The sequence below is a fragment of the Chiloscyllium plagiosum genome, unplaced genomic scaffold (assembly GCF_037043375.1).
Source record: "Chiloscyllium plagiosum isolate Xiang-an unplaced genomic scaffold, Cpla_swu_hap1 HiC_scaffold_20, whole genome shotgun sequence".
In the NCBI taxonomy this organism is placed as follows: domain Eukaryota; kingdom Metazoa; phylum Chordata; class Chondrichthyes; order Orectolobiformes; family Hemiscylliidae; genus Chiloscyllium; species Chiloscyllium plagiosum.
This window is the reverse complement of record NW_028270158.1, coordinates 61,997,806-62,025,517: the sequence shown is the minus strand read 5'-3', so window position 1 is coordinate 62,025,517 and position 27,712 is coordinate 61,997,806. Positions and strand designations below refer to the sequence as shown.

The following is a 27,712-nucleotide window of genomic DNA, read 5'->3' as shown; positions in this document are numbered from 1 at the left end:
TCAAGAAAGCAGCTTATCACCACCTTCAAGAGCAAACTAGGGATGGGCAATAACTGTTGGCCCAGCCAGCAATGCCCACATCCCACAATGAATAAATAAACAAATCGTAGGGCATGAATTTCCAACACATTACCTCAGTCAGGCATAAAACTAGCAACAGATTAGCACAAATGTTCCAATAGACCTCCATCTGCGCATAAACAATTTCTTTTCCATTTTTAATTCTACAGGCTCAAATATTTCAGCTGCTCTGAGAATCAGTACATATCAAAATATTTTTATTCACTCATAGGATGGCTGTGTGCTGCCAATTTTATTGCCTGTCCTTAGTTGTCTCTTGAGAAGGTGGTGGTGAGCTGCCTTCTTGAACCGCTGCAGTCTACATAGACCTACAATGCTGTTGAGGAGGGTATTCCAAAATTTTGCCCCAACGATACAAAGAACGGAGATATATTTCCAAGTCAGGGTGGTGAGTGGCTTGGAAGTGACAGTCCATTAGATTCTGCTGCCTTTGCCCTTCCAAGTAGTAGAGACCATAATTGGTCTTCTTGAGGAAGATGAGAGAATCATAGAATCCCTCCAGTGTAGAAGCAGGACATTCAGCTCATTGAGTCCACACTGACCCTCTGAAGAGCATCCCACCTAGACATATCTCTGTAATCCTGCATTTCCCATGGTTAATCCACTAGCCTGCACATCCTGGACACTACGAGCTAATTTAGCATGGCCAATCCACCTGACCTGCACATCTTTGGAGTGTGGGAGGAAACCGGTGCACCCGGAGGAAACCCACGCAGACACGGGGAGAATGTGCAAACTTCACACAGACGGTCACCCAAGGGTGGAATCGAACCCGGGTCCCTGGGCCACTGTGCTGACCTCACTGTGCCTTGATCCTCACCGTGCCTGAAGCTAAGAACTGTGAAATATCTTTGTGGAGGTTCCTGATAAGGGATCGTGTCTTTTATAAATACCAAGTTTAAATAAAAATTGATCAAAAACTCCACTAAAATCATAATATTCCATGACCAGCATCTTATCACTGAGGGAACCACAGTAGTACCCTGCCTAGGATTGCGAAATGAAAGTGGCTCCTGTCCAGCCTGAATTGACAATCATATTAAGAATCTTAAAACAGAGAGCAAAATAATTGCCAATAGTTAACCCGAGTGCTGTATATTACGTATACGGGTTGCGTACCTATGCAGTAGTTTTAGAGTCAAATCATCATCCTGTTATCACCTGATATCTATGATCTCCATCGTCTCCTGTGGTGTGTTCAGGAAGATTTTCAGGTCTTGTCCTTTCTTTAACTGGATTCCACCATCAAGGCTTGTCAATGTTCTCATTCCTGCCACCCATTCCAGACCAGCTTTACCAATTGCACCGTCAACTCCCATGTGGACAGACACATGAACGTGAGCACTAAAAGCAGAATGGCATAGACACCATGTTAGACTTTCTCCACTCTTCAAATGTCAGTAAGAAACAAACTGAAACAGCATTCGTTTTTGGAATGAGAAGAATTATATTTTGTGTTCAACTATTGTTCTCTTAAAGTAAATGCTTCATTTTTTTGAGAAGGTATAGGTGAATGGGCAGTTGGATGCAAATTATTTTGTTTTTATTCTGATTGCATTTTACCTTCGTTTTTATTTTTTACGCAATTTGTAATTTAAAGTCTCTTTGAAACATAGAGCATTACAGTGTAACATCAGCCAGATGGAGCAACATAGTGGTTTAAGTGCATTGATTTAAGCTTAGCTCTAATTGGCTCGAGATTGCTAGATCAGTTCGATTGAGGTCAGAGTGTCAAGTTGAATGGATCTAGAATCATAGGATGGTTAGAGCAAGGTGGCCTATCATGTACATTTTGGCTCTTTACAACAGCATCTCACTTGCCCACTCTTTCTTCATAGCCCTGCAATTTATTTTTCAGGTACTCCACCAAATTCCGTTTGGAAACCACCTCTGAACCTGCCTCCAACACGTTCTCAGGCACTGCATCCATCTCATATCACCTTTGCTTCTTTTGCCAGTCACCTTAAATTGCCCTTTGGTTCCCAATAGAAAGACTTTTTCTTTAGTTACTCTGACCAGACTCCTGGTGATCTTGTAAATCTCTGATAGATCTTCACAGCCTTTTCTTCTCTCAGGTAAACAGCCCTGGCGTCTCCAATCTAACCACTAAAAGTGCTGCATTCCAGAATCATTCTTTTAAAATCTTTCCTGCATCCTTGATAAAGTGAGATACCAGGATTGAGCACATCACCCCAGTTGAGGGTGGTTTTGAGAACTTATGCCTCTCATTCTGAATCTCAGGATCCCATGTTTAATTAACCAAGTCCTTTCCCAACCTGCTCTGCCACCTTCAATTGTTGCCTCTCTTCAGTCTTCCTCAGAATGCACCACTATGTTCTTTTCTGAATTACATATCATCAGCTACATGTCCTCAGAAGCCTATCACGTCTTCTAAGAATTAAAGAGAAGCTCTTAATTACTAGTTTAGTTTACTTTTCAATTTATCTTGGGTTCATTTCTACCACTGATAAAGTAGATCCTTTACAATGACAAAACAAGTCTTTGGTTGCCAACTGTTTTAAGGATGCATCGTCCAGATTTACTCTGGATGCATTGGCATCGTGCCCACGTTAATGATTACTGGCCAAAGGACCAAGTAAAACCTGGATTGGGAAATTTGCCAGCCCTTAATTGGGCTGGATTTGACAGTTTCCAGTGAGGTGAGAATGGAAAAGCGAGTGGCCCACTTGCCTCCCTGTTCCACCCTAATCACCTCAGCTTGGCTAAGTACATGGTCAGTTGGTGGGAAGGTGTCCGGTCAGCAGCATGGGAGACGGGCAGGGTAGGGATTGGCTCCACGTCCAATCAACAGTCTAGGCTGGGACATCATGTGGGTAAACGGTTGCTCCAGCAGGAAGTTAGCCACAACCACCACCCAGACAGCCCCACGTGATCTCTCCCTCTCTCTTTCTACAGGCTCAGAACAGTGAAACAACAAAAACACATACAAACACTGCCACCTTCATCAGGTTCTCATGTTAGCTGCACCCACGACCCATTAGCAGGACGTTTATTTCTCCCACCTCTCATGCTTGACAAATCTACTGAATGCTTTCAAGGATGTAACTAGTAGAGTTTATTAGGGGGAGCCAGTGGATATGCTATAATTGAACTTTTGAGAAAGCTTTCAGTAAGATCCCTGAAATAACTCCACTGAGGCTGGTATCCCATCACCAAGTCACCCTTTATTTACGCATGCACAGTGCATGGACTCTAACTAGTTAGCTCAGAACCAGGCCCAAGAGTAAGGAAAGTCACTGACACCTCTGTTTATATTTGTCAGCCTGGGCTCCGATTGGTCCAGGTTAACAGCCCTAATCAGGGAACTCATATTCTATGTGATCCACCCGACCAACCTCGTTCCAATCCCTATAGTCCCACAGAAGGGATTAGCATGGAGAGAGTGCATGATTGAGGGTAATGTACTGATATAGACAGACTGGTTGGCAAACAGGAAGCCAAAGAAATGAAGCGGGTCTTTTTTTCCAAATGACAGTGACAAGCAGGGGAGTGCAGAGATCAACAATTCACGATCTAAACTAGTGGCTTGGCTGAAGGAACAACATGCACAATTTTAAACTTTGTAGATGACGCAAAGCTGGGCGGGGGATTGACCTGGGAGGAGGATGCAGAGATGCTTCAGTATGATTAGGACAGACTGAGTGTGTGGGAAAAATGCATGGCAGTTGCTGTATGATGTGGATAAATGTGCGGTCATCCACTTTGCAGCAATGACAGAAAGGCAGATTATTACCTGAGCACCTGTAGCTTGGGGAAGGAGGAGATGCAACAAGACCTGGATGCTCTTGTACACCAGTCATTGAAAGTAAGTACACCAGGTGCAACAGGCAATGAAGAAGGCAAATGATATGTCAGCCTTCATAGTGAGAAGTACAGAAGCAGGGATGTTTTGCTGCGATTGTGCAGGCCCTTGGTGAGACCAGACCTGGATTATGGTGTGCAGTTTTGGCCTCCTTATCTGAGGAAGGATGTCCTACCAATGGAGAGAGTGCCACAAAGGTTTAGCCAGATCCTTTCCTGGGATGGCAGGACTGATGTATGAAAAGAGATTGGATCAGTAAGAGCCATATTCACTGGAGTTTAGAAGAATGAGCCAGACGGGGACAGGATCTCACAGAAACCTATAAAATTCTAACAGGACCAGACAGGGTAAACAAAGGAAGGATATTTTCAATGATCAGGGAGTCCAGAACCAGGGGTCACAGTCTAAGAATACAAGGTAGGTCATATTTAGTATGCTTTCCTTTATTGGTCAGAGCACTGAACATAGGAATTGGGAGGTCATGTTGCAGCTGTACAGGACATTGGTTAGCCCACTCTTGGAATATTGCGCGCAATTCTGGTCTCCCTCCTAAAGGAAGGATGTTGTGAAACTTGAAAGGGTTCAGAAAAGATTTACAAGGAAATTGCTAGGGTTGGAGGGTTTGAGGGAGAGGCTAAACAGGCTGGTGCTGTTTTCCCTGGAGCATCAGTGGCAGAGGGGTGACCTTATAGAGGTTTACAAAATCCTGAGAGGCATGAGAGTAAATAGACAAGGTGTTTTCCCTGGAGTGGGGGAGTCCAGAACTAGAGGGCATCAGTTTAGTGTGAAAAGGGAAAGATTTAAAAAGAAACCTAAGGAGCAACTTTTTCACACAAAGTGGTGTGTGTATGGAATGAGCTGCTGGAGGAAGTTGTGGATACAGGTACAAGTACAACATTTAAAAGGCATATGGGTGGATATATAAATCGGAACGGTTTAGAGGGCTAGGGACTATGTGCTGGCAAATGGGACTAGATTAATTTAGGATATCTGGTCGGCATGAATGATTTGGACCAAAGGGTCTGTTTCCGCACTGTACATCTCTATGACTTCATAGAGGATGGAGACGAGGAGAGATGTCTTCATCCAGGGGTGAGGAACCTGTGGAATCCTCTGGTACAGAAAGCAATTGAGGCCAAAACATTGAATATTTTCAAGATGGAGTTAGATAGATTAGATTAGATTCCCTACAGTGCAGAAACAGGCCCTTCGGCCCAACACATCCACACCGACCCTCTGAAGAGTAACCCACCCAGACCCGTTTCCCTCTTACTAATGCCCCTAGCACTATGGGCAATTTAGCATGGCCAATTCACCTGACCTACACATCTTTGGCCTGTGGGATGAACCGGAGCACCCGGAGGAAACCCACGCAGACACGGGGAGAACGTGCAAACTCCACACAGAGAGTCACCCAAGGCTGAGAATCGAACCTGGGACCCTGGCGCTGTGAGGCAGCAGTGCTAACCACTGAGCCACCGTGCCACCCCCTTTTTTTTTCTGTCAAACAACCGTTCAAACCGTTTAATTTATCCCAACCCTTAACATGGCCCACTAGAATCTCGTTATTCTCTTCCCTCTTAAACAATTTATTCATTTACCTAAAATAAAACAAAAAACTGCAGATGTTGGAGATTTGAAACAGAAACAGAAGATGGAATTAATGAACAATCACCTAACTCGCAAATGTCAACTCTACTTTTTTCGCCAGTAATTTCAGGTTTTGGCCATTTCCCTACGTTGGTCAGTGGTTTTTATTTATTCTCCTGCAGCTGCTCTTTGAGAACTAGCCGGGCTAAAGGGATCAAAGGATAGGAGGAGAAAGTGGGAACAGAATTCTGAGTTGGATAATCAACCAAGATCATATTGAATGGTCTACTCCTGCCCTTAGTTTTCATAGAGATCTCTAGCACAGCAAAAGGACCTTTGGCCAGTCACATCCACACCAGTTAAAAACAACCCCCTAACTATTCTAATCCCATTTTCTAGCACTTGGTCTATTGCCTTGTATGTCTTGGCATCACAAGTGTACTTCAAAATATTTCTTAAATATTCAACCGGTTTTTGGTCTCTCCCACCCTTACAGGCAGCAAGTACCAGATTCCCACCACCCTCTGGATGAAAACATTTTTCCTCACATCTCCTCCAAACCTTCTGCCCTTATCTTTAATCAATGCCCCCCCCATTAAGAGGAAACATTTCTTCCTGTCTACCCCATCAACGCCCCTCAATCATAGGGGAGGCAACGGCCTAGTGGTATTATCATTGGACTGTTCATCCAGAGACACAGGAAATGTTCTCAGGGACCTGAGTCAAACCCCACTAAGGCAAATGCTGGAATTTGAATTCATAAAAATCAGAAATTAAGAATCTAATAATGACCACGAAACCATCTCTGATTGTGGGAAAAGCTGATCTGGTTCACTCATGTCTTTTAGGAAAGGAAACTGCCATCCTTACACGTGACTCGAGACCCACAGAAATGTGGTTGACTCTTAAATGCCCTCTGGGCAATTAGGGATAGGCAATAAATCGTGGTCTAGCCCGTGATGCCCACATTCTATCAATGAATAAAAAGAAAATCACATCCCCTCTCAACCTCTCCTGCTCTAAGGAAAACAATCCAAGTCTATCCAAGCTGAAACTCTCTAGCCCGGACAACATCCTGGTAAATTGTTGTGGTTCTGTTCGCCGAGCTTGGAGCTTGTGTTGCAGACGTTTCGTCCCCTGTCTAGGTGACATCCTCAGTGCTTGGGAGCCTCCTGTGAAGCGCTTCTGTGATCTTTCCTCCAGCATTTGTAGTGGTTTGAATCTGCCGCTTCCGGTTGTCAGTTCCAGCTGTCCGTTGCAGTGGTCGGTATATTGGGTCCAGGTCGATGTGCTTATTGATTGAATCTGTGGATGAGTGCCATGCCTCTAGGAATTCCCTGGCTGTTCTCTGTTTGGCTTGTCCTATAATAGTAGTGTTGTCCCAGTCAAACTCATGTTGCTTGTCATCTGCGTGTGTGGCTACTAAGGATAGCTGGTCGTGTCGTTTCGTGACTAGTTGGTGTTCATGGATGCGGATCATAACAGCACACAAACCAACAGCCACTCTCAGACAACAACTCACCAGAACGAAGGACCCGATACCCAACATGAGCAAAACCAATGTAGTGTACAAAATTCCATGCAAGGACTGTACAAAACACTACATAGGACAAACAGGAAGACAGCTAACGATCCGCATCCATGAACACCAACTAGCCACGAAATGACAACCAGCTATCCTTAGTAGCCACACACGCAGATGACAAGCAACATGAGTCCGACTGGGACAACACTACTATTATAGGACAAGCCAAACAAAGAACAGCCAGGGAATTCCTAGAGGCATGGCACTCATCCACAGATTCAATCAATAAGCACATCGACCTGGACCTAATATACCAACCACTGCAGCAGACAGCTGGAACTGACAACCAGAAGCGGCAGATTCAAACCACTACAAATGCTGGAGGAAAGATCACAGAAGCACTTCACAGGAGGTTCCCAAGCACTGAGGATGTCACCTAGACAGGGGACGAAACGTCTGCAACAAAAATTCCCAGCTCAGTGAACAGAATCACAACAACAAGCACCCGAGCTACAAATCTTCTCACAAACTTTGAATCCTGGTAAATCTCCTTTCACCCTCTCCAGTGCCACTGAATCCCTTCTATAATGTAGACTCCAGAATTGTACACAATTGTACTCCAACTGTGATCTAACGAACATTTTATACAGTTTCACCATAACCACCCTGCTCTTAAACTCTCTGCCTTGGCTAATTAAGGCAAACAGCCCATCTGACTCTTTAATTATTGAATCCACCTGCCCTGTTACCTTACGTGACTGGTGGACATGTACACCATGGTCTCTCTGATCCTCAGTGCTTCCCAAGGTCCAACCATTCATCATGTATTATCTTGCCTTGTTTGTCCTATCTAACTGCATTACATTTCTATGTTTCTCACACCTGGCACGAAGCATTGCTGAATCAAAAATCACGCAGAATTGACGGCTTAATAAGGCCAATTATTGTTAATTGGTTACTGTGTAATGGCAGACAGAGCTCTGATTTTTGCACCTTCTCTCCTTCCATAATACTGAAGGCTGGCGTGATGACCCATAGTTTACATATACTGGATAAGAGGAGGATGTGGCTGTGATATCCAAATTAAGATGTAGCAACATCCACTTTCAGGCAAATTTTGAGGTGCACAACAATTCCATTTTATTGCACCTCTTGTGAAACAAAATTAATATTGATTTCATTGCAATTAATATTGTAAAGGTATTTTGTATCCATACCTTGGCTTGATGAAACCAGTGATGATAAAGTCTGTTCGTTGCTTAACATCGATGTTCCCTTTAATTTTAAAGTTTGTGCCAGCTGATGCATTTACAGCAAGTCTAATAGGGAGGCCTGAGATGGAGGAAAATGTCAACTCCTCTGTAGCTAGACTGGTCCTTCTGTTATACTGAACCTCCTGACCCTGAAGGAAGCAATGAGATGAACTGAGTGACTACATACAAATGTTAGGTTCAGCAGGAAGGAAGTTACTGCTGTGAATTTAGTGTTAGACTCTCCCAATCAGCTGACATAGTTTCCAGGCAAGCAGCCCATTTATTGCCTATTTCAGCTTCCTGTCAATATTATAGGTGTGTCGGTACACTCCACCAGGAAAATCACTGTTTGCTAACCACTCTTGGAGAATATATTGATTCACCTTTGAATAATCAAATACCGTTCTGAACTGAACGACTTAAAACAAGCAAAATAGCTTCATTAAATTCAGTTCCCATCATTAATGATCAAAAGGGTTAAATCTCTTTATTACCTTTAAAAGTCTGATGGCAATTTCTGCCATGTCCAGGGAATATTGCTTTATCTGGGCCCTCATATCACTGCAGTCTAAAAAGCTGAGCTCATTTCCAAATATCTTCATGCTCAGGCCACACGTCAGCTTCTTCTTCTTCTTTGCCATCCGTTTTGTAAACTAAATCAACAAAACAAGACAAAAATCTGAATATGATTCGGCGAGAAGGGCAAATCAATGAGAGACCACACTTTTCACATAGAGTCATGGAGATGTACAGCATGGAAACAGGCCCTTCAGTCCAACTTGTCCTTGCCGACTACATTAGTTAACCTAGTCCCATTTGCAAGCATTTGGCCCTTATCTCTCTGAACCCTTCCTCTTCATTCACCCATTTGGATGGCTTTTAAATGTTGCAGTTGTAACAACCTCTACCACTTCCTCTGGCAGCTCATTCCATCCACACACTACCCTCTGCAGGAAGACGTTGCCCCTAGGTCCCTTTTAAATATTTACCCTCTCACCCTAAACCTATTTAGTTTTGTATTCCACTGCCCTGGGGAAAAGACCTTGACTATTTCCCTATCCACATCCCTTATAATATTATAAGCTCTGAAAGGACACCCCTCAGCCTCCACCACTCCAGGGATGCGCATTCATAGATGGTTTGAGTTATTTCAGAACCTAATTAATTTAAATTGAGCTCATTTATATTGTGAATAGAATATAAGCTATCCTGTGGGTTCTTCTAGCACAGTTATAGTGTCCCATCCTCTCGACAAAGAGGCCCAGGATAGAGTCCCAAAGATAGAGTCACAGAAATAAACAGCAGAGAAACAGACCCTTCGATCCAATTCGTCCATGCCGACCAGATATCCTTAATGAATCTAGTCCCATTGGCCAGCATTTGGCCCATATCTCTCTGAACCTTTCCTGTTCATTGACACAACCAGATGCCTTCTAAATGCTGTTTTTGTACCTGCCTCCTCCACCCCTATTTCTGGTAGCTCATTCCATAAATGCACAACCCTCTGCATGAAAAAGCTGCTCCTTAAGCCCCTTTTAAATCTTTCCCCCTCACACTATCCATGCCCCTCATGATTTTATAAACCTCTATAAAGGTCACCCCTCAGCCTCCGATGCTCCAGGGAAAACAGCCTCAACCTATTCAGACTCTCCCTATAGCTTAAACCCTCCAGCCCTGGCAACATCCTTGTAGATCTTTTCTGAACTCTTTCAAGTTTCACAACATCCTTCCTATAGGAAGGAGACCAGAATCGCATGCAGTATCCCAAAAGTGGCCTGACCAATGTCCTGTACAGCCACAACATGACCTCTTAACTCCTATACTCAATACCAAACACCTTCTTCACTATCCTATCTACCTGCAACTCCACTTTCAAGGAGTTATGAACCTGCACTCCAACGTCTCTTTGTTCAGCAACACTACCCTGGACCCTACTATTAAGGTGTATAAGTCCTACCCTGATTTGCTATTCCAAAATGCAGTACCTCACATTTATCTAAACTAAACTCCATCTACACCTCCTCAGTCCATTAGCCCATCTGATCAAGATCCCGTTATACTCTAAGGTAATCTTCTTCACTGCCCACTACACTGCCAATTTTGATGTCATCTGCAAACTTACTAACCATACCTCCTGTGTTCACATCTAAATCAACTTTATAAATGATGAAAAGCAGTGGACCACGATCCTTATGGCAAACCACTGGTCACAGGCCTCCAATCAAAAAAGCAGTCCTCCGCCACCACTCTCTATCTCCTACCTTTCAGCCAGTTCTGCATCCAAATCATGAGTTCTCCATCCATTCTGTGTGATCTAACCTTGCTAACCAGTCTACCACGAGGAACCTTGTCAAACACCTTACCAAAGTCCATGTAGATCACATCCACCGTTCTGCCCTCATCAATCCTCCTCGTTAATTTTTCAAAAAAATTCAATCAAGTTAAATGAGACATGATTTCCCAAATACAAAGTCATGTTGACTATCCCTAATCAGGGCACAGCCAGTCATTTCTGATTCCTTTGGTTTTTTACATCAGGATGCACTATTCTAGGGTCAATCCTGCTATCCCAGCACATTTATTAAATAATAATTTTCAGAAAGTGGGCACCACTAGTCACATCGGCACTTATTGCCTATCCTTAATTACCCTTTAGTAGGTGGTAGTGAGTTGCTGGCTTGAACTGTTGCAATCCATCTGATGCAGGGAAACCCATATCGCAGTTAGGGAGCGAGTTCCAGCCGCAATACTGAAGGAACAATGATATATTTCCAAGCCAGGATTACGAGTGGCTTGGAGGGGTCATGTTCCTATGTAGTTGAGGCCTTTGTCCTTTTAGACAGAAGTAGTCATGGGTTTGGAAGTAGCTGCCTAAGGATCCCAGGAAAGTTACTGCAGCGTGTCTTGTAGATGGTATATACTGCTGCTGCTGAGCATTGGTGATGTAGAAAATAAGGAACCAACCACGTTGGCTGCTTTTGTCCTGGAAGGTGTCAAGTTTCTTTAGCATTGTTGGAGCTCTGGAGAGTATTCCATCACACTCCTCACTTGAGTTACCAAATTCTGACTTACTCTAGTTCCCACTGTGTTTATATGACTAGTCTAGTTCAGCTTCTGTTCAATGGTAGCCCCCTCCTCAGGATGTTGACAGTGGTGCATTCAGAAATAACAATGATATTGAACGTCAAGGGGCAATGGTTACGTGCCATCTTGTTGGAGATGGTCACTGCCTGGCATTTGTGGGTGCAAATGTTACTTGCCACATGCCAGCCCAAACCTGGATATTGTCCAAGACTTGCTACATTTGGGCATGTATTGCTTCAGTATCTGAGGAGTTGATAATGGTGCTGAGCATTGTGCAATCATCAGCGAACATCCCCACTTCTGACCTTGTGATGGAGGGAAGATCATTGATGAAGCAGCTGATGATGATTGGGCCTAGGTTACTATCCTAAGGAACTCCTGCGGAGATGTGCTGGAGCTGAGATGACTGACCTCCAACAAACACAGCCATCTTCCTATGTGCCAGGTATAACACCAATCAGTGGAGACCTTGCTCCCAATACCCATTTTTTCCAGTTTTGCTCGAGTTCCTTGAGCCACACTTGGTCAAATGTGGTTTTGACATCAAGGACTAGGGACTAGAGTAACCAGGAGAAAATAAGGCCCCTTAAAGATCTACAAGATTGTCTATGTGTGGAACTACAGGATATGGATGAGATATTAAATGAATATTTACAGTGGAGAAGGATGTGGAAGCTATAGGACTTGGGGAAATAAACAGTGATATCTTTAAAAGTGTCCATATTACAGAAGAGGTGGTGCTGGACGTCTAAAAACACAAAGGTGGATAAATCCCCAGGACCTGATCAGATGTATCCCAGAACTATGAGAGAAACTGGGGAAGAGATTGCTAGGCTCCTTGCTGAGGTATTTGTATCTTCAATAGCCATGGGTGAGGTGCCAGAAAACTGGAGGGTGGCTAATATGGTGCCATTATTCAAGCAAGGGAATTATAGAACAGTGAGCCTCATCAGCATTATGTACGTTGTTGGAGGAGATTGAGAGACAGGATTTACATATATCTGGAAAGACAAGGACTGATTAAGGATAGTCAACATGGCTTTATGCGTGGGAAATCATGCCTCATTAATTTGATTGAGTTTTTTGAAGAAGTGACAAAGAAGATAGTTGAAGGCAGAGTGGTAGACATTATCTATATGGCTTTCAGCAAGGCACTGGACAAGATAACACATAGTAGACTGGTTAGCAAGTTTAGATCAAATGGAATACGAGGAAAGGTAGCCGTTTGGATACAAAATTGGCTTGAATGCAGGAGACAGAGGGCGGTGGTAGAGAGTTGTTTTTTGGACTACAGGCCTGTGACCAGTGGGTTTCTGTAAGGATCGGTGCTGCATCAATTGCTTTTCGTCATTTATAAATGATCTGGATGTGAATATAGCAGTATGGTTAGTAAGTTTGCAGATGACACCACTGATGTAGTAGACAGTGAAGGTGATCTCAGTACAATGGCACCATAATCAGATGGGCCAATGGGCTGAGGAGCGGCAGATAGAATTTAATTTAGATAAATGTGAAGTTTGCATTTTGGTAAGGCAAACCAGGGCAGAACTTATGCAGTTCATGGTAGTGTCCTGGCAGTGTTGCCAAACAAAAAAAACCTCAGGCTACATGCGCATTAAAGTGGAGTTGCAGGTAGACAGGGTAGTGACAGAGGCGTTTGGCACACTTGCCCTCATTGGTGAGTGCACTGAGTATAGGAGTTAGGACGTCATGTTGCAGCTGTGGTACATTGGTGAGGCCACTTTTAGAATACTGCGTTCAATTCTGGTCTCCCTGCTAGAGGAAAGATGTTATTAAACTTGAAAGGGGCCAGTAAAGGTTTACAATGATGTTGCCAGAATTGGAGAGTTTGAGCTATAGAGAGACACTGAATAGGCTGGGGCTACTTTCCCTGGATCATCAGAGGCTGAGGGGTGACCTTACAGAGGTTTATAAAATCATGAGGGACATGGATAGGGTGAATGGCCAAGGTCTTTTTTCCAGGATAGGGAAGCCCAAAACTAGAGGACATAGGTTTAAGGTGAAAGGGGAAAGTATTAAAGGGGACCTGAGGGGCAACTGTTTCACACAGAGGGTGATGTGTGTATGGAATGAGCTGCCAGAGGAAGTGGTGGAGATGAGTACAATTAGGACACTTAAAAGGCGTCTGGATGGGTACAGGATTAAGAAGGGGTTAGAGGGATATGGTCCAAGTGCTAGCAAATGGAACTGGATCAGTTTAGCATAGTTTTGGGCGGCATGGTGGCTCAGTGGTTAGAACTGTTGCCTCAGCGTGAGGGATCTGGGGCCTGATCCCAGCCTCGGGCGACTGTCTACGTAGAGTTTGCACACACTCCCTGTGTCTGTGTGGGTTTCCTCTGGGCGCTAAAGTTTCCTCCCACAGTCCAAAGACGTGCAGGTTAGGTGGATTGACCATTGTAAATTGCCTCGTAGTGTCCAGGGATGTGCAGGCTAGGTGGATTAACTGTGGGAAATGCAGGTTATAGGGATGGGTGGATCTTCAAAAGGGGTGGTGTGGACTCGATGAGCTGAATGGCCTGCTTCTACACTGTAGGGATTCTATGATTCTGAGATATCTGGTCGGCATGGATCAAAGGGTCTGCTTCTGTGCTGTATAACTGTATGTTGGCCAGTTTCACCTCACCTCTGGCAGTCGGCTCTTTTGTCCACGTTTAGAACAAGGCTGACCTGAGGTCAGGAGCTGAGTGGCTCTGGCAGAGCGTTATGAGGGATGGTTGCTGACAGCATCATTTGTCAAAAACCCCTTCCAACACTTTGCTGACGATCGAGAGTAGACTGATTGGGTCATAATTGGCCAGGTTGGATTTGCCATGTTTTTGAGCACAGGACATACCTGGGCAATATTCCACACTGTCGGGTACACATTGTCAAGTCCATGAGTGCCCATCCTCTCAGAGACCCTTCTCCTTGACCCTCATAACACAAGAGCATCAGAAACGGGAGTAGGAGGACATTCAACCCCTCGAGATCACTCAGCCAGTGAGATAATCGTCTATTTCAACACCATCATCCTCACATCCCTTAATGTTTTTAATACATAGAAATCTATTAATCTATCCTTAAGCGTAGTTAACAACTGAGCTTCCAAAGACTCATGAGCTTGAGTTGAAAACAATTCTTCCTGATCTTAGTACTAAATGACTTGCCCCTTTATTCTGAGATTCGGTTGCCCAGTTCTGGACCCTCAAACAGGCACAATGCCCTTCTTGCACCCAACTGGTTAGGAGCATGTTAAGTTCTGGGGCACAAGTTGCCAGTACTTTGCTGGAATACTGTCAGGACACACAACATTTGCAGTATCCAGCTGGAAAGAAAGAGGAATGAAAGCCTTATTTCTTCCAGGGAGTTCTATTTTTTGAGTAAAATGCAAAATAATTTATATATATAAGATTTATAAAATCTGGCAATACTTGTTCCAAATGCACAAATGACAGTTGAATGCAAGTCATAGAGTCATACAGCATGGAAACAGACTGTTCAGTCCAACCCATCCATGTTCCCAAACTGAACTAGTTTCACTTGCCTGCATTTGGCCCTCATCCCTCTAAACCTGTCCTATTCATGTACTTACCCAAATGTCTTCTAAATGCTGTAACTGTACCCATTTCCACCACTTTTTCTGGCAGTTCATTCCACACACAAACCACTCTCTGTGTAATAAAGTTGCCCCTCATGTCCTTTTTAAAGGTTTCTCCTGTCACCTTAAAAATATGTCCCCTAGGTTCGAACACCCCACCCTAGGGGAAAAACCCTTTTCGGTTTGACAACTAACTATAGCTACGTATTTTCTCTCCAAGATTCCCAATTTAGATCACCTCAGACTTAACTTGCTTAACCTTCCCATTTGAGTTGATATTTTATTAAGTGCATCCTTACTTTAGCCTCAAGTTCATAAATGCCGCTATAGTCCACGTTCTGGCAGCTCCGTTTTGCCTTCTCCACTTGCTGCCTCACCGCTACAAACTTGCTGAGCGGGTGCCTCCGTACAGCTCCCAGCTTCTCCACAGACTGAACTGAAGTCTTCAGCGGATTTCTCATCCTCCATTTCTTCCCGGAACCTTTTGTACCTTTGGGAGCATCCATCAAAGGACCTAGTTTGTGACCAAACATTTTCTGCACTAGGTATTCAGCATTTTCGACCCTAATGCCAACCTGCAAAGGTACAAGCAGAAAATGTTATACTGTAATATCACACTGGCTCCCTTTACCTTCCATGATGCAAATTATCTTCATCCTGAAATGAAAAATGTTATCGGCAAGGTCGCTTATTTGTACTTATCCTCGAGAGACAAATAAAAAGTGAAATTGTGCATGCGAGACCAAAACATCCTAATAATTTTCCCTATAGATCAGAATTCTGCAGGATTTCAGGGTGCTGCCACTTCATTTGAGATAATTGCATTACAGTCAGACAGTAATACAGCACCTTTCAGCCCAAACTGGTCCATGCTGAACATGAGGTCAGCTAGTTCCAATTGCCTATATTTGGTCCAAATCTCTCTCAACTCTTCCTATCCACATACCTATCCAAATGTTTTTATTAAATGTTGCTATTGTACCTGCCTCAACCACTTTCTCTGGCATCCCTGATGAAGGGCTCTTGCCCAAAACGTTGATTCTCCTGCTCCTCGGATGCTGCCTAACCTGCTGTGCTTTTCCAGCACCACACTCTCAACTCCACTTCCTCTGGCTGCCCATTCCATTTCCACATCACTCTCTGTGTGAAGAAGTTGCCCCTCAGGTCCTTCCTGAACCTTACCCCTCTCGCTTTAAACCTAAGCCCTCTAGTTTTCAATTCCCCATCCCTGGAAAAAAGACTGTATGCGTTCATCCTATCTATGCACTCATGATTTTATATGCCACAATAAGGCCGCTCCTCATTCTCCTACGTTCCAATGATTAAAGTCCTATCCTGGCCAACCTCTCCTTATACCAACCCTGACTACTAGTCCTGTCAACATCCTCATAAATCTTCTTTGCACTGTTTCCAGTTTAATGAAGTCTTTCATATGACAGGGTGACCAAACTTGTATACAAGACTCAGAGTAATATCTGTTTACCTATTATATTTGCGAATTGCAATTTCTAGATTGTAATCCTCAAAGTACGAGATACTGTGTAAAAATAGCCTAGATTTTCCATTTGGGTGTCAGCACGGTTAGGGGCACACATCTAACCCTTAGCCCAATCTTGGTGTCATTGGAATGATGAAGGGCCTGCAGGCATGGACAAGTCACCCAGAATTTCTGAGATCTTCAGTTGGTAACATGGCTCCCCAAGTCCATGAGTATCCATCCTCTCAAAGACAAGATTAGAGTGGTGCTGGAAAAGCACAGCATGTCAGGCAGCATCCAAGGAGCAGGAAAATCGACATCTCGGGCAGGAGCCCTTCATCTTCATTGCCTGCCCTTCTTGCACCCAACTGTTGATCCCTGTAGGAACTTTCCATGTTTGAATGAGATCACCTCCTATACTTCTGAACTCCAGAAATGGGTGTCCGGTCTACTTAGAATTGCATCAAAGGACAGTCCTCCCATCCTAAGAATTAGTTAACTGAATCTTTGTTGCACTCTGAGACAAATATGGGAAGATCAAGACTGCCCAATACTTTGTGTGGTCTCACCAAGCCCAAGACTGATGGTTACAAATAAGCTGGAATAATCACTTCCAATGGCAGTAAAGTGCAGTAACTCTTTGGGCCTCCTTAATTCAGTCACTGACCAGGAAATCGCCAAGTCCTGCCAATATGGATTTTTCACGGAGAAGGTGGTGAAACTAATTGCTTCAGCAAGCACAGCATGCAGAACCTGTTTGCATGTATCTGCAGAATGTGAAATGATTTATGTGGGTGTTGGGGTTAGTCTGACAGCCAGCTGCCTGATCGCTGATCTGAGGTAGCCTTTCAAAGCAGCCTTTCTCTGCTCCCTGACTCCTCCTGCACTGAAATGTATTGAGACTCTAGGGCTGCAAGTAGGATGCATCCCTTTCTTTAAAAAAAACTACAAAAGTAGTGGGCAAAGTTAGTTCTGAGTCAGCTATACAGTTTTGAAGCCTTTCACTGGCTTTTTTGAAAAATCCGGGCCTATTTCTCAGCTTCCCGTTGAAGGGTTTATGCTGGAAACGTTGATTCTCCTGCTCCTCAGATGCTGCCTGACCTGCTGTGCTTTTCCAGCACCACACACAAACTATTTTTCACACTATTTGGCATTGCAATTTGCAAACGGGGAGTCAGAGATCAGCACATGAACAGTAGGCTTCATACAATCCCAAATTTGGAAGCCATCTAAAAAGGTAAGCAACAAAGCTATTCATTCAATAGCTTTGAGCAGAAAGGTGGTTGCTTACTGGAGTGTGGAATGTCTCACTGTAACACAGAGGATATAGAACATAGAAAAGTACAGCGCAGTACAGGCCCTTTGGCCCTCGATGTTGCGCCGATCCAAGCCCACCTAACCTACACTAGCCCACTATCCTCCATATGCCTATCCAATGCCCGCTTAAATCCCCATAAAGAGGGAGTGTCCACCACTACTACTGGCAGGGCATTCCATGAACTCACGACTCACTGAGTAAAGAATCTACTCCTAACATCTGTCCTATACCTACCCCCCCTTAATTTAAAGCTATGCCCCCTCGTAATAGCTGACTCCGTACGTGGAAAAAGGTTCTCATGGTCAACCCTATCTAAACCCCTAATCATCTCCAGGAACCCCAGGAGAAAGTGAGGACAGCAGATACGGCAGAGTCAGAGTTGAAAAGTGTGGGGTGCTTCACACAGCAGGTCAGGCAGCATCCAAGGAGCAGGAAAGTCGACATTTCAGGCATAAGCATTCCTGCTCCGTGGATGCTGCTTGACCTGCTGCGTTTTTCCAGCGCCACACGCTTTGACTCTGGTAGGAATTTTATTCAAATGAAACGGCATCTATTAAAATCAAGACTGGAAAGGCCAGTGATGTATGTTTGAGGGTAACAGAAAATGGTTTTGAATCTAAAAACAACATGAGCTCTAGATAAATTCTCAATGCTTTTAGAATAAAAAAAGCTGCATTTAATAATTTAACATTTCCAGTTATTTCTGAAGGTTTGTTTTACCTCAAGACTGATTTTTTTTTCCTGTATAGAACTAAGAGGTTCTTAGGCTCTGCAGTAGATAGGGGAAACTTTCTTCTTCTTTCCACATTCTTAATTTTGAAGGAGGTGGCTGAGTGGAGCATTGGTTACCTTCCTCCTTGTGATCCAGATATTCCCAAGTTCAGATCCCACCCCAAGGATGTGCTGACAAAGGAGGATGTGCAGCCACACAGATTCAATATATCAACTTGTAAACCCTTCTAAGATACACCAACAGCAGACGGAAAGAGCAGGAGAGAATCTTGGTCAGCCATATAAAGGAAATTCCTGATGAAGGGCTTTTGCCCGAAACGTCGACTTTCTTGCTCCTTGGATGCTGCCCGACCTGCTCTGCTTTTCCAGCACCACTCTAATCTCGACTCTAATCTCCAGCATCTGCAATACCCACTTCTGCCATACAAAGGAAGTATCTACAGGTGCCACGTATAGTGGTGTACTGGCGAGTTTTGAGAAGATTTGTACAGTGGTGTACTGTTTCATTGTTAACCCAGTTCTACATTGGATCCACAGAAAATTAAATCACAATCCATTTGGAATCTAATATTCACTGGATTAGCTTCCACTTTTCAGTAAGGGCCCCATATGAAATAGATTCAGGCCAGTACGATGCTGGGCATTAATGTCACCAGGATGGGATTTGATCCCTGTTCCCATTGGGTGGATTCAAGACCTGCCTCTCTGCCCTGTGGTGGAGCTATCAGGAGATACTTCCAGGCAGAGGGAGATGAAGAGAAAATTACTGTAGCTTTGCTCGTGAAAGAGACACCATAATGATCACATCAGAAATCTTGGCATGTGACAGGTTGGAAGACACGTGGGGTGCAGGAGGAGCTGATTTGATCAGAGCTAATATGGCTTTATTTAAACTAACCGATTCGAATTTTAGACAAAGGAACACCTATGGAGGAAAGGGGGAACCGACTGCTATGAAGTACTTGGATTTCCAAAAAGAATCTGGAGTAGGCCATTTACCACTGAGATGAGGAGAAATTACTTCACCCAGAGAGTGGTGAGCTTGTGGAATTCTCTGCCAGAGAAAGTGACTGAGGCCAAAACATTGAATGTTTTCCAGAAGGGGTTAGATACAGTTGTTCAGGCCTAAAGTGATCAAAGGGTATGGGGACAAAGCAGGAATGGGGACTGAGGTGGATGATCAGCCATGATCATATTGAATGGTGCAGCAGGCTTTAAGGGTTGAATGGCCTACTCCTGCTCCTAGTTTTCATGTTTCAATATAAAAGGCATTTGATATGATCTCAAACTGAAGGTTATTGCAAATGATTAAGAGCTCATGGTGTAGCAATAACAGATTAGCATGGATAGAAGTTTGGTTAGTTAACCTATATTTTGTATTTTTCCTATTACTCTTGATGAGTTATTGTGCACGGATCCCAAATCCCTCTGATCATTCACAGCTCTCAGCTTCTCACCAGTACATTTACCTCCCTTTGGATCAAAAGGCATGACTTCACATTTTCCCACCTCTACCAGTCTTATTCATTCACTCATTTAGTCCATCAATGCCCCTTGACAACTTTCTGCCCCTATCTTGATCAATTATTGAGTCATCTAACTTGGTTTTACCAGCAACGTTGGCTGTCTAATTCTCAAAGGTATTTACAAACAGAGGAAAGCGCCAACAATGACTGTAATAAACTACTGAATTAAATTTTAAACCCTTTCCTGATGAAGGCAAAAGTTGGTTAATTGTATAATTCACTTGCAGTGTTAAGACAGCTCTCAAAATCAGTACATAATGTCTACAAACAAGTAAAGTTATACAAATGCTGGATAACTTACTCCAAGGGACTATGTAGTTTATACACACAGCTGGTTGAGAAAGCTTGTGGAGTTCAAACAAAATCTGATTGATTATTTAATGGAGACCCACTCACAAACATTTTAAATAAAACTAGTTGTGCCTGACTGTGACATTGATGGGAGCAGATTAATATCAAAACTCTTCTTGGGTGAAGCATTTGAAACACCCAAAACATGCTTCTGAAGATTAAGTAACATTTTCAAAGGAAGCGTTTTGTTTGATTAAATATAACCTGCCTCAAGGAGATTCACAGCGTAGCCCATCACAAATACAGTCAAATTGGCCATCGCTGAGCGTGGCATGAAGGACTTAGGAGAGAAAACGAGGGCTGCTTCTGCATTTGCCCCAACAGAGGACGTTTCTGCAATAAACAAACAAAAAAAAACCTTAGATGGGCAGTCAAAAGTCCCTTTTCATTAAACACTAAGGCATCTTTCTAACTATTTATTTCACACAATTAGTGCAAGTACAACAAATATTTACAACATAACTGAACAAGCAGAACTTCAATACCAGGATATTTTCTCAGGCTGTTGACCCATTACTGTAATAAACATTGGAAATTACCCTTTATTAACCATGACTTCATAGCAATTGAGTCAGACCACCCTCAGGAAGGGCCAGTTAAGTCACAGTCTAGAAAAAAATGTTATAGAGTGAACCACACATTGTGAACTGTGTTACAATAACATTTGAAATGTCACAGGCTTGAAAAGTATCCCCATTATCAAAAAAATGCATAATAAATGGTGACCCATTACTCAATTATGAATAAATTCTTCATTAGTTTGGTCACAAGGAACTTATACCAAACAACCTTTCCCTTCAGTTGTTCACAGGAAGCAACTACTGACCCTACCAGCACATTTAAGGCTCACTGCACAGCATCCGACATTAGATGTGATTCTGCAATTGGGTAACATTTGTTTATCTTTTAACTTAACTTTTTCAATTGTAATGTTTATCTTTTAACTTTATTTATTTGTTTTCCTAATTTATGCTATGAAGAACTGTAATGTAGAACTTTTAGCTTTTTTCTCTCTCGATTTTTGTACCTAATCTACTATAGTACCAGAGATTTGAAACTAGTTACTTCATACCATAGACGGCACCATAATACACTTCACCATACTCCTGCACTTCCCTGTACTTGAGTGCACACACCCTATTAAAACCTAAATTTTAATTAATCTGCGTGTGAAGAATTATGCTGACAGCTAATATAGACGTTATAGTCAGGCTCACAGTATGGTATTTTTGCATGCAATCATCTATAGGGTTTTGATCTTTGCAGACAGGAAGAACATGCACAGTGGCGATGACTGTTTCAACCCAAAATAAAATGACAGCCACTCGCTAGCTCACTTCTCTAGGCAACATCCTGATCAATTCAGTCAACCTACTTGGTTTCACAGTTTGATAATTAACTTTCAGTTACCATTAAATGGTGATCATTAACTGTATTCTCCATGGCAACATTCCTGCAAATCAGTGTCCACTTGCCAACCAATCAGCCCACTATTCTTGCACAGTATAAGTGCTGTGTTTTTTTCCCCCCAAATTGGCATTCTTGCAAACTGTCCTGATGAATGCAAGATAAAATGTCTTCAAGCAAAACTTTTTATTGTTTTAACACTTTTAATAGATGTTGTTTGCTGTTATCTGCTAAACTAAATAGTTACAGAAATGGACAGTTTTAATGTGCCGACCACAATGGTGACAATCTGATCATGTTATTTTCATTCGTAGCACACTAGAAATTAAGTTTCAAACTGTGATGCATATGACTGAAATGGAGGTTCGGAGACTGAACTGTGCTGCTTCAATAACTGTAACACTGTTTTCCAGGTGTGTGGCATTATATAATTGTTGCTCCTGTAAATACTTCATGTAGATTTTTCAACAAAAGCAGAAACACCCACTGGAATTATCAGACATGAAGGCTACAATTCAGCAACCAGAAACTAAAACGTGGGGTGCATGTCTTTCAAATTTAAGAACAATTTGTTGACTTTATCATCTTAACTGCGGCTGTAACTTTATCTGTCCAGTTTTTCTATATTCTATCCATCCTCTCTTAAAGAAACAGCTTAAGAGAAGGCACAGTTCCAGAAGAAAGGGAAACCTTTTTAGTGGGTTATCTAGGGTTTACAGGGGTATGGATGAAATGCTGGTAAATGGGACCAGGTCAGATTGTGTCGTGTGGTAGGCATGGACAAGTTGTTGGGAAGAGTCTGTTTCTGTGCTCTATGACTCTGTAAATATAGAGATCTCAGCAAGATCAGAGAAGCATAGAGCACAGGGAAAGTACATTTTGTTCTTTGGAAGAGTTACATAATTAGTTCTACTCCCCCCACAGATTTTATATCATAACTGTTTGCAGCACTGTATGTTAAAGCCCAGATTTGTGTCAATTCGAAACCGTTTAAAAATGGCAGATGTGATGGGCTTCGAGATTCCTATTCCCGGTCTGAGTTTAGGCTATTTTCACTGGTATGGGATATAAGTGGATTAGAGCAGCACGGTGGCTCAGTGCTTAGCTCGCAATGCCAGTGACCCAGGATCGATTTTACCCTTCCAGATGACTATCTGCGTGGATTTTGCGCACTCTTCCAGAATCTGTGTGGGTTTCCTCTGCGTGCTCCGGTTTCCTCCCACACTGCAAAGACGTGCAGATTTGATGAGTTGGCCATGCTAAATTGCCCCTTGTGTCCAGGGATGTGCAGGCTATGTGGATTAGCCAAGGGAAATGCAGCATTACAAGGATAGGGCAGGGGAGTGTGTCTGGGTGGGCTGGTCTTTGGAGGGTCAGTGTAGACTCAATGGACCGAATTGCCTGCTTCCACACTGTAGGGATTCTATTATTGTAACTGCAGGTAGTGTGCACCTAACCATGCCAGTAACATTAGGTTGTACTTTCTAATGCCTCCCGCAATTTTTACAAACCTTAACTCCCTGTACAAAGATAATGTGTTATAGCACCACAAAGGAGGTGTGAACCATTGGGGAATGCTCAGTCCTAAATGGGGAGACACAAATAAGTCACTTGTTTTTTGATTAACAGGCTTTGAAAAAAACAACAAAATCACTGAATCTAAAAGAGAAATTAAATTGCGTTGTGTAAGTTGACAATTACATTGGCCAACTCTGTTCACGTTCATTTGAGTAACTTCCCACTGGGAAAAGTGAAGAAAATACAGCTTGGCATTCTTGAATGCCACAACGAGAAGATATTTAAATCTCCCAGCTCTGTAAAACTGAAAGGAAAATGTCTGTAATTTTCATTTAAATAAGAAACAAAAATCCATCAGTTTCTGGAATGCATTGATTGACACGTGTCCTTTCGAAAATAAATGCTTTGCAGTTTCAACAGGATTCACTGGCTATGAGCTGCAATGGTCATAGAGTCATAGAGACCTACAGTACGGAGACAGCTCCTTTGGTCTAAGCTGGTCCATGCCAACCCAAATGTATATCCACAGTTTATTTTCATAGCAGTGTCCATTACGCATGCTTGGCTGAGTTTCAAAAGCTACAGTACCACCCATCTTAGCAGCAAGCTATGTTCGTAGTTTGAGTAACCATCTTAAGACATTATTAAAGGATTGTCTGCTAATGATGTGCTTCATGAAATAGATGTTTTTGCGTTGATACTGTGGCTTTAAGAGGTGTACTTTGTCCTTTTTTTTGAAGACAGGTTTTAAAACAGAAGTGCTGAGCTGTATATTTGAATACAATAAAGTAAACCGCTTGTGAATCATTTGGTTTTTTTTAAAGTTGGAACAAAAGAAGCTGCCTGAATGGGTGGTGTCAAGCTCCCACAGAACCAGGATTTTTAGGTGCAGTTTTTTAGTAGCAGTTGCTGGGTCTTGAAGCTGGGTTTGAAAGCCCTTATTCCTCTATATATTAGAGCTAAAGTTAAGATTAAAAGAACATAGAAAATTATAGCACAGTACAGGCCCTTCAGCCCTCCATGTTATGCCAGCCTTTTATCCTACTCTAGGATCAGACTAACCTGCATACCCTTCATTATCCTATCTTCCATATGCCTATTCTCTTGTTATCTTCCAGTTACCCTGTGAGATAATCTATTTTATTGAATTTACCTTTGCTATGGCTGCATTTATAAGATGTGATTATATTGGAACAGTTATTGTTTGGTAATTAAATAATCTATTATTCTGTTAAGTTTTCCAATACAGTTGATATTCCTCCTCTTTCTTTTTTTTTTGTGTGTATGAATAAAGTGTGATTTGCCTCAAGACTGGAAGTTTGGCCGATCGAATTGCATCTTGAACAAAATACCTGGCCTTCGCCTTTAAAATAAGAAAAAATTAAGGTCTAGGATATCTTTTTAATATACTTTGAGGTGGTTTAGTCTGGTCCATACCAGTTTTCTTTTCCAACAAATGGTCTATTTCTAGTTTCTTTTATGCAAGAGAGGTGATTGTTTCTGTATGAGGAGTGTTTGAACGTAGATCTATTACGCAGCTGTAAGTTTAATTTATTTGCATCTCCATGTTAAAGACTTGGGTCCTGAGGTACGTCCATAGTCTGTAGTGAATGAGTCAGTGAGTGGCTTTAGATGAGACAATATGTGGTCAGTGTGAGGTAAAGAAGAGTGAGAGTTTGAGAGTCACCGTTAAAACTGGACTGATACCCATTATCTCGCCTTCCACTAAGCTCCACTCACACCTGTGACTAGTCTCCGGAGGCGGTAGGTCTGATTCCATTATATGCCCTCTCGCTCTCCTCATAGCCGGGTGCTGCCAGATCAGGAAAGGACCCACCTGCTGCCTCCACCAAAGTCTGGCCCTAATTCTCAAATCTTGGCTGTTCCAGATCCATCCTTATGGTAAACATTCCATTAACCCAAGGTTGTGAATCTGAAATCCACTAATAATACATAGTGTACATTAACGAATGTTTGGAATTTCCAAAGGCCCTTTCATAATGTTCACTCCACTGGAATAGCTGTGCGTTAAAGCAAAATGACAAATCGTTTCACAACAAACCATGTATTAGGCAACAGTATCCAAATCCATTGCTCACTCCATGAGGACATTATTCAATTCTTCTCAAGATATTTGCCAAAACAAAGATAATCAAACTATTTTGGTTGTTAACCAGTTATTACAATTCTAAACAATACCACCTGAGAAACATTTAATACTCCAATTAGCAACCCATGGCCATGCATCCAGAAACAGATTTTGTTGGTTTAGGCAATTGCTACATGTAGGGATTTGCTTCTGTTGCCATTTGACTGTACATCTGGATTTGATATCGGAGAGAATATTAATGGCAATTCCCTTGCAAGTACTGAACATGCACGTACGTTAGCACAGTACCTGACTGGAAGGTGGCATCCACGTAAGATGAATATTTCCAGTGTTCTAGGTCAAAATCTTTGGTGACAATGTCATATGGAAGACTTTTCTTAATCTGCTGCTTGAGAGGGTCATTAGTTTCCAAGATCTGGGACAGATGGGTCCACACAAATGAGCCGACTGTGAAAACAAATTTCATTGTCAAGCAATGATTCAAGCATCATGGAACTAGATTAGATGTTAAAAATCAAAAAATAAGTCTCAGTTCCTTCCAGGATTGGATCTTGCACACTGCAATCCTTCCTGAAATCAGATTGGGCCGTCTGAGCAATTTCTAAACATATTGAAAGTGCTTCTCATCATATGCGAACAAAGATGTGTCAAGATTATTGGAAGTATTAGTCACTAGAATAAATTCTGAAAGTGGGTCTTGTTCCAAGTAATAATTACTGACTCTGCAGAAACTAAATCTGAATTCGGTCTATGATGGATCACATTCTGCTAGATAAGTAAACACTGAAATTTATTAATTGAAACGTTCATTAGATTACATTACATTAGATTACATTACAGTGTGGAAACAGGCCCTTCGGTCCAACAAGTCCACACCGACCTGCCGAAGCGCAACCCACCCATACCCCTACATTTACCCCTTATCTAACACTACGGGCAATTTTAGCATGGCCAATTCACCTGGCCTGCACATCTTTGGACTGTGGGAGGAAACCGGAGCACCCGGAGGAAACCCACGCAGACATGGGGAGAACGTGCAAACTCCACACAGTCAGTCGCCTGAGGCGGGAATTGAACCCGGGTCTCTGGTGCTGTGAGGCAGCAGTGCTAACCACTGTGCCACCGTGCCGCCCATTCTCATGCACAGACTTCTTTTGACTATCAATTGAACTAAAGGCTCTGATTATAACTTTCCACCCTCCAAAAATCAGATGACGGACCAGATAGAGAGGGGTACTTACCCAGTCTTTTCCCACTCTGATCTCGCTGGAGACTACTTTAAAGTAAGCTTGGCCATTTAGGGTATATACAGAAATGCAGAACGGTGGCTAGGAATCAGATCAGCTATGAACTTGTTGAGTGGCAGAGCAGACCCGAAGGGCTGAGTGGCCAACTTTAATTTCTTATTCCTATGTGAGCCAGCAGAACCCACTGTGGGTTAAAATGCACTGTGAGTTCCCATGTCATCAGCAAGACCCAATCTGCCCCTTCCACCTATGGCTTGTACAGAAGAGTCTATTCAACCAGACCAAACTGCAGATGTGCTCTGGAAGATAATTCCATTAATCTGCTCTTCCGGTCATTCCACATACCCTGGGAGGAGCAGCCAAGAATCTATCTTGGAGGTTCCTTGCATTAGGGCATAAGGAAGAGGAGCAGGAGTAGGCCATTCAGCCCCTCAAGCCTGCTCTGCCATTCAGTAGGATCATGCCTGATCCAATACTCTTCATGTCCACTTTCCTGCCTTACCCCATAGCCCTCGATTCCCCGGCTGGTCAAGAATCTACCTACCTCTGCCTCCACTGTCCTTTGTGGCAGAGAGCTCCAAAGATTCACAACCCTCTGGGATAAGAAATTCCTTCTCATCTCAGACTTAAACTGGCATCAGAGATGCTGGCCTCCTGTCATTATAAGTGCCAGCCCTGCATGCTGGGCAGGCAGTAATTTATTAATTAATAGGGACCAGGAGGCAACATGACCTTACACATACAAATGGTGCTGAAGGATGAGATTTTTCTGGGTATCAACATGTGGACCTGTCATCTAGCATGACCCACCATCCTCCCGTACCTTGAACGTACCCGAAATAAAATCGGGGTCGGCGCATCCCAACTCAAATATAATCAAGCCAAAACGCTAAGATTCTTAACAGCCAGAATCATCCTGCAACATTTCTTTCCCAGAAACTACGATAGAAATAATTTTTAGTTGCTGTTAGCACATTTAATTTCAAGCATTAAGATTTGCAACTCTTCCTTCAACCAACATTCGATTTTGCAATTAAAACAATATTGTTGAGTGGTTCTGATATGACTTTCA

At 42.8% G+C, this 27,712-nt stretch overlaps 1 protein-coding gene across 2 annotated transcripts in view; it reads right to left on the bottom strand.

Moving 5' to 3' along the window:
• The window catches only part of apoltp (apolipoprotein lipid transfer particle homolog), a 394,813-nt gene that overhangs the window by 286,686 nt on the left and 80,415 nt on the right, over positions 1-27,712 (bottom strand). For both annotated transcript variants that reach the window (XM_043711128.2, XM_087998023.1), the window contains exons 14-19: positions 25,682-25,840; positions 20,567-20,691; positions 15,254-15,529; positions 8,767-8,925; positions 8,237-8,421; positions 1,243-1,425 (exon numbers count right to left, since the gene is read on the bottom strand). In XM_043711128.2, coding sequence (XP_043567063.2) covers positions 1,243-1,425; positions 8,237-8,421; positions 8,767-8,925; positions 15,254-15,529; positions 20,567-20,691; positions 25,682-25,840 — 1,087 coding nt within the window. The remainder of the gene's footprint in view (positions 1-1,242; positions 1,426-8,236; positions 8,422-8,766; positions 8,926-15,253; positions 15,530-20,566; positions 20,692-25,681; positions 25,841-27,712) is intronic.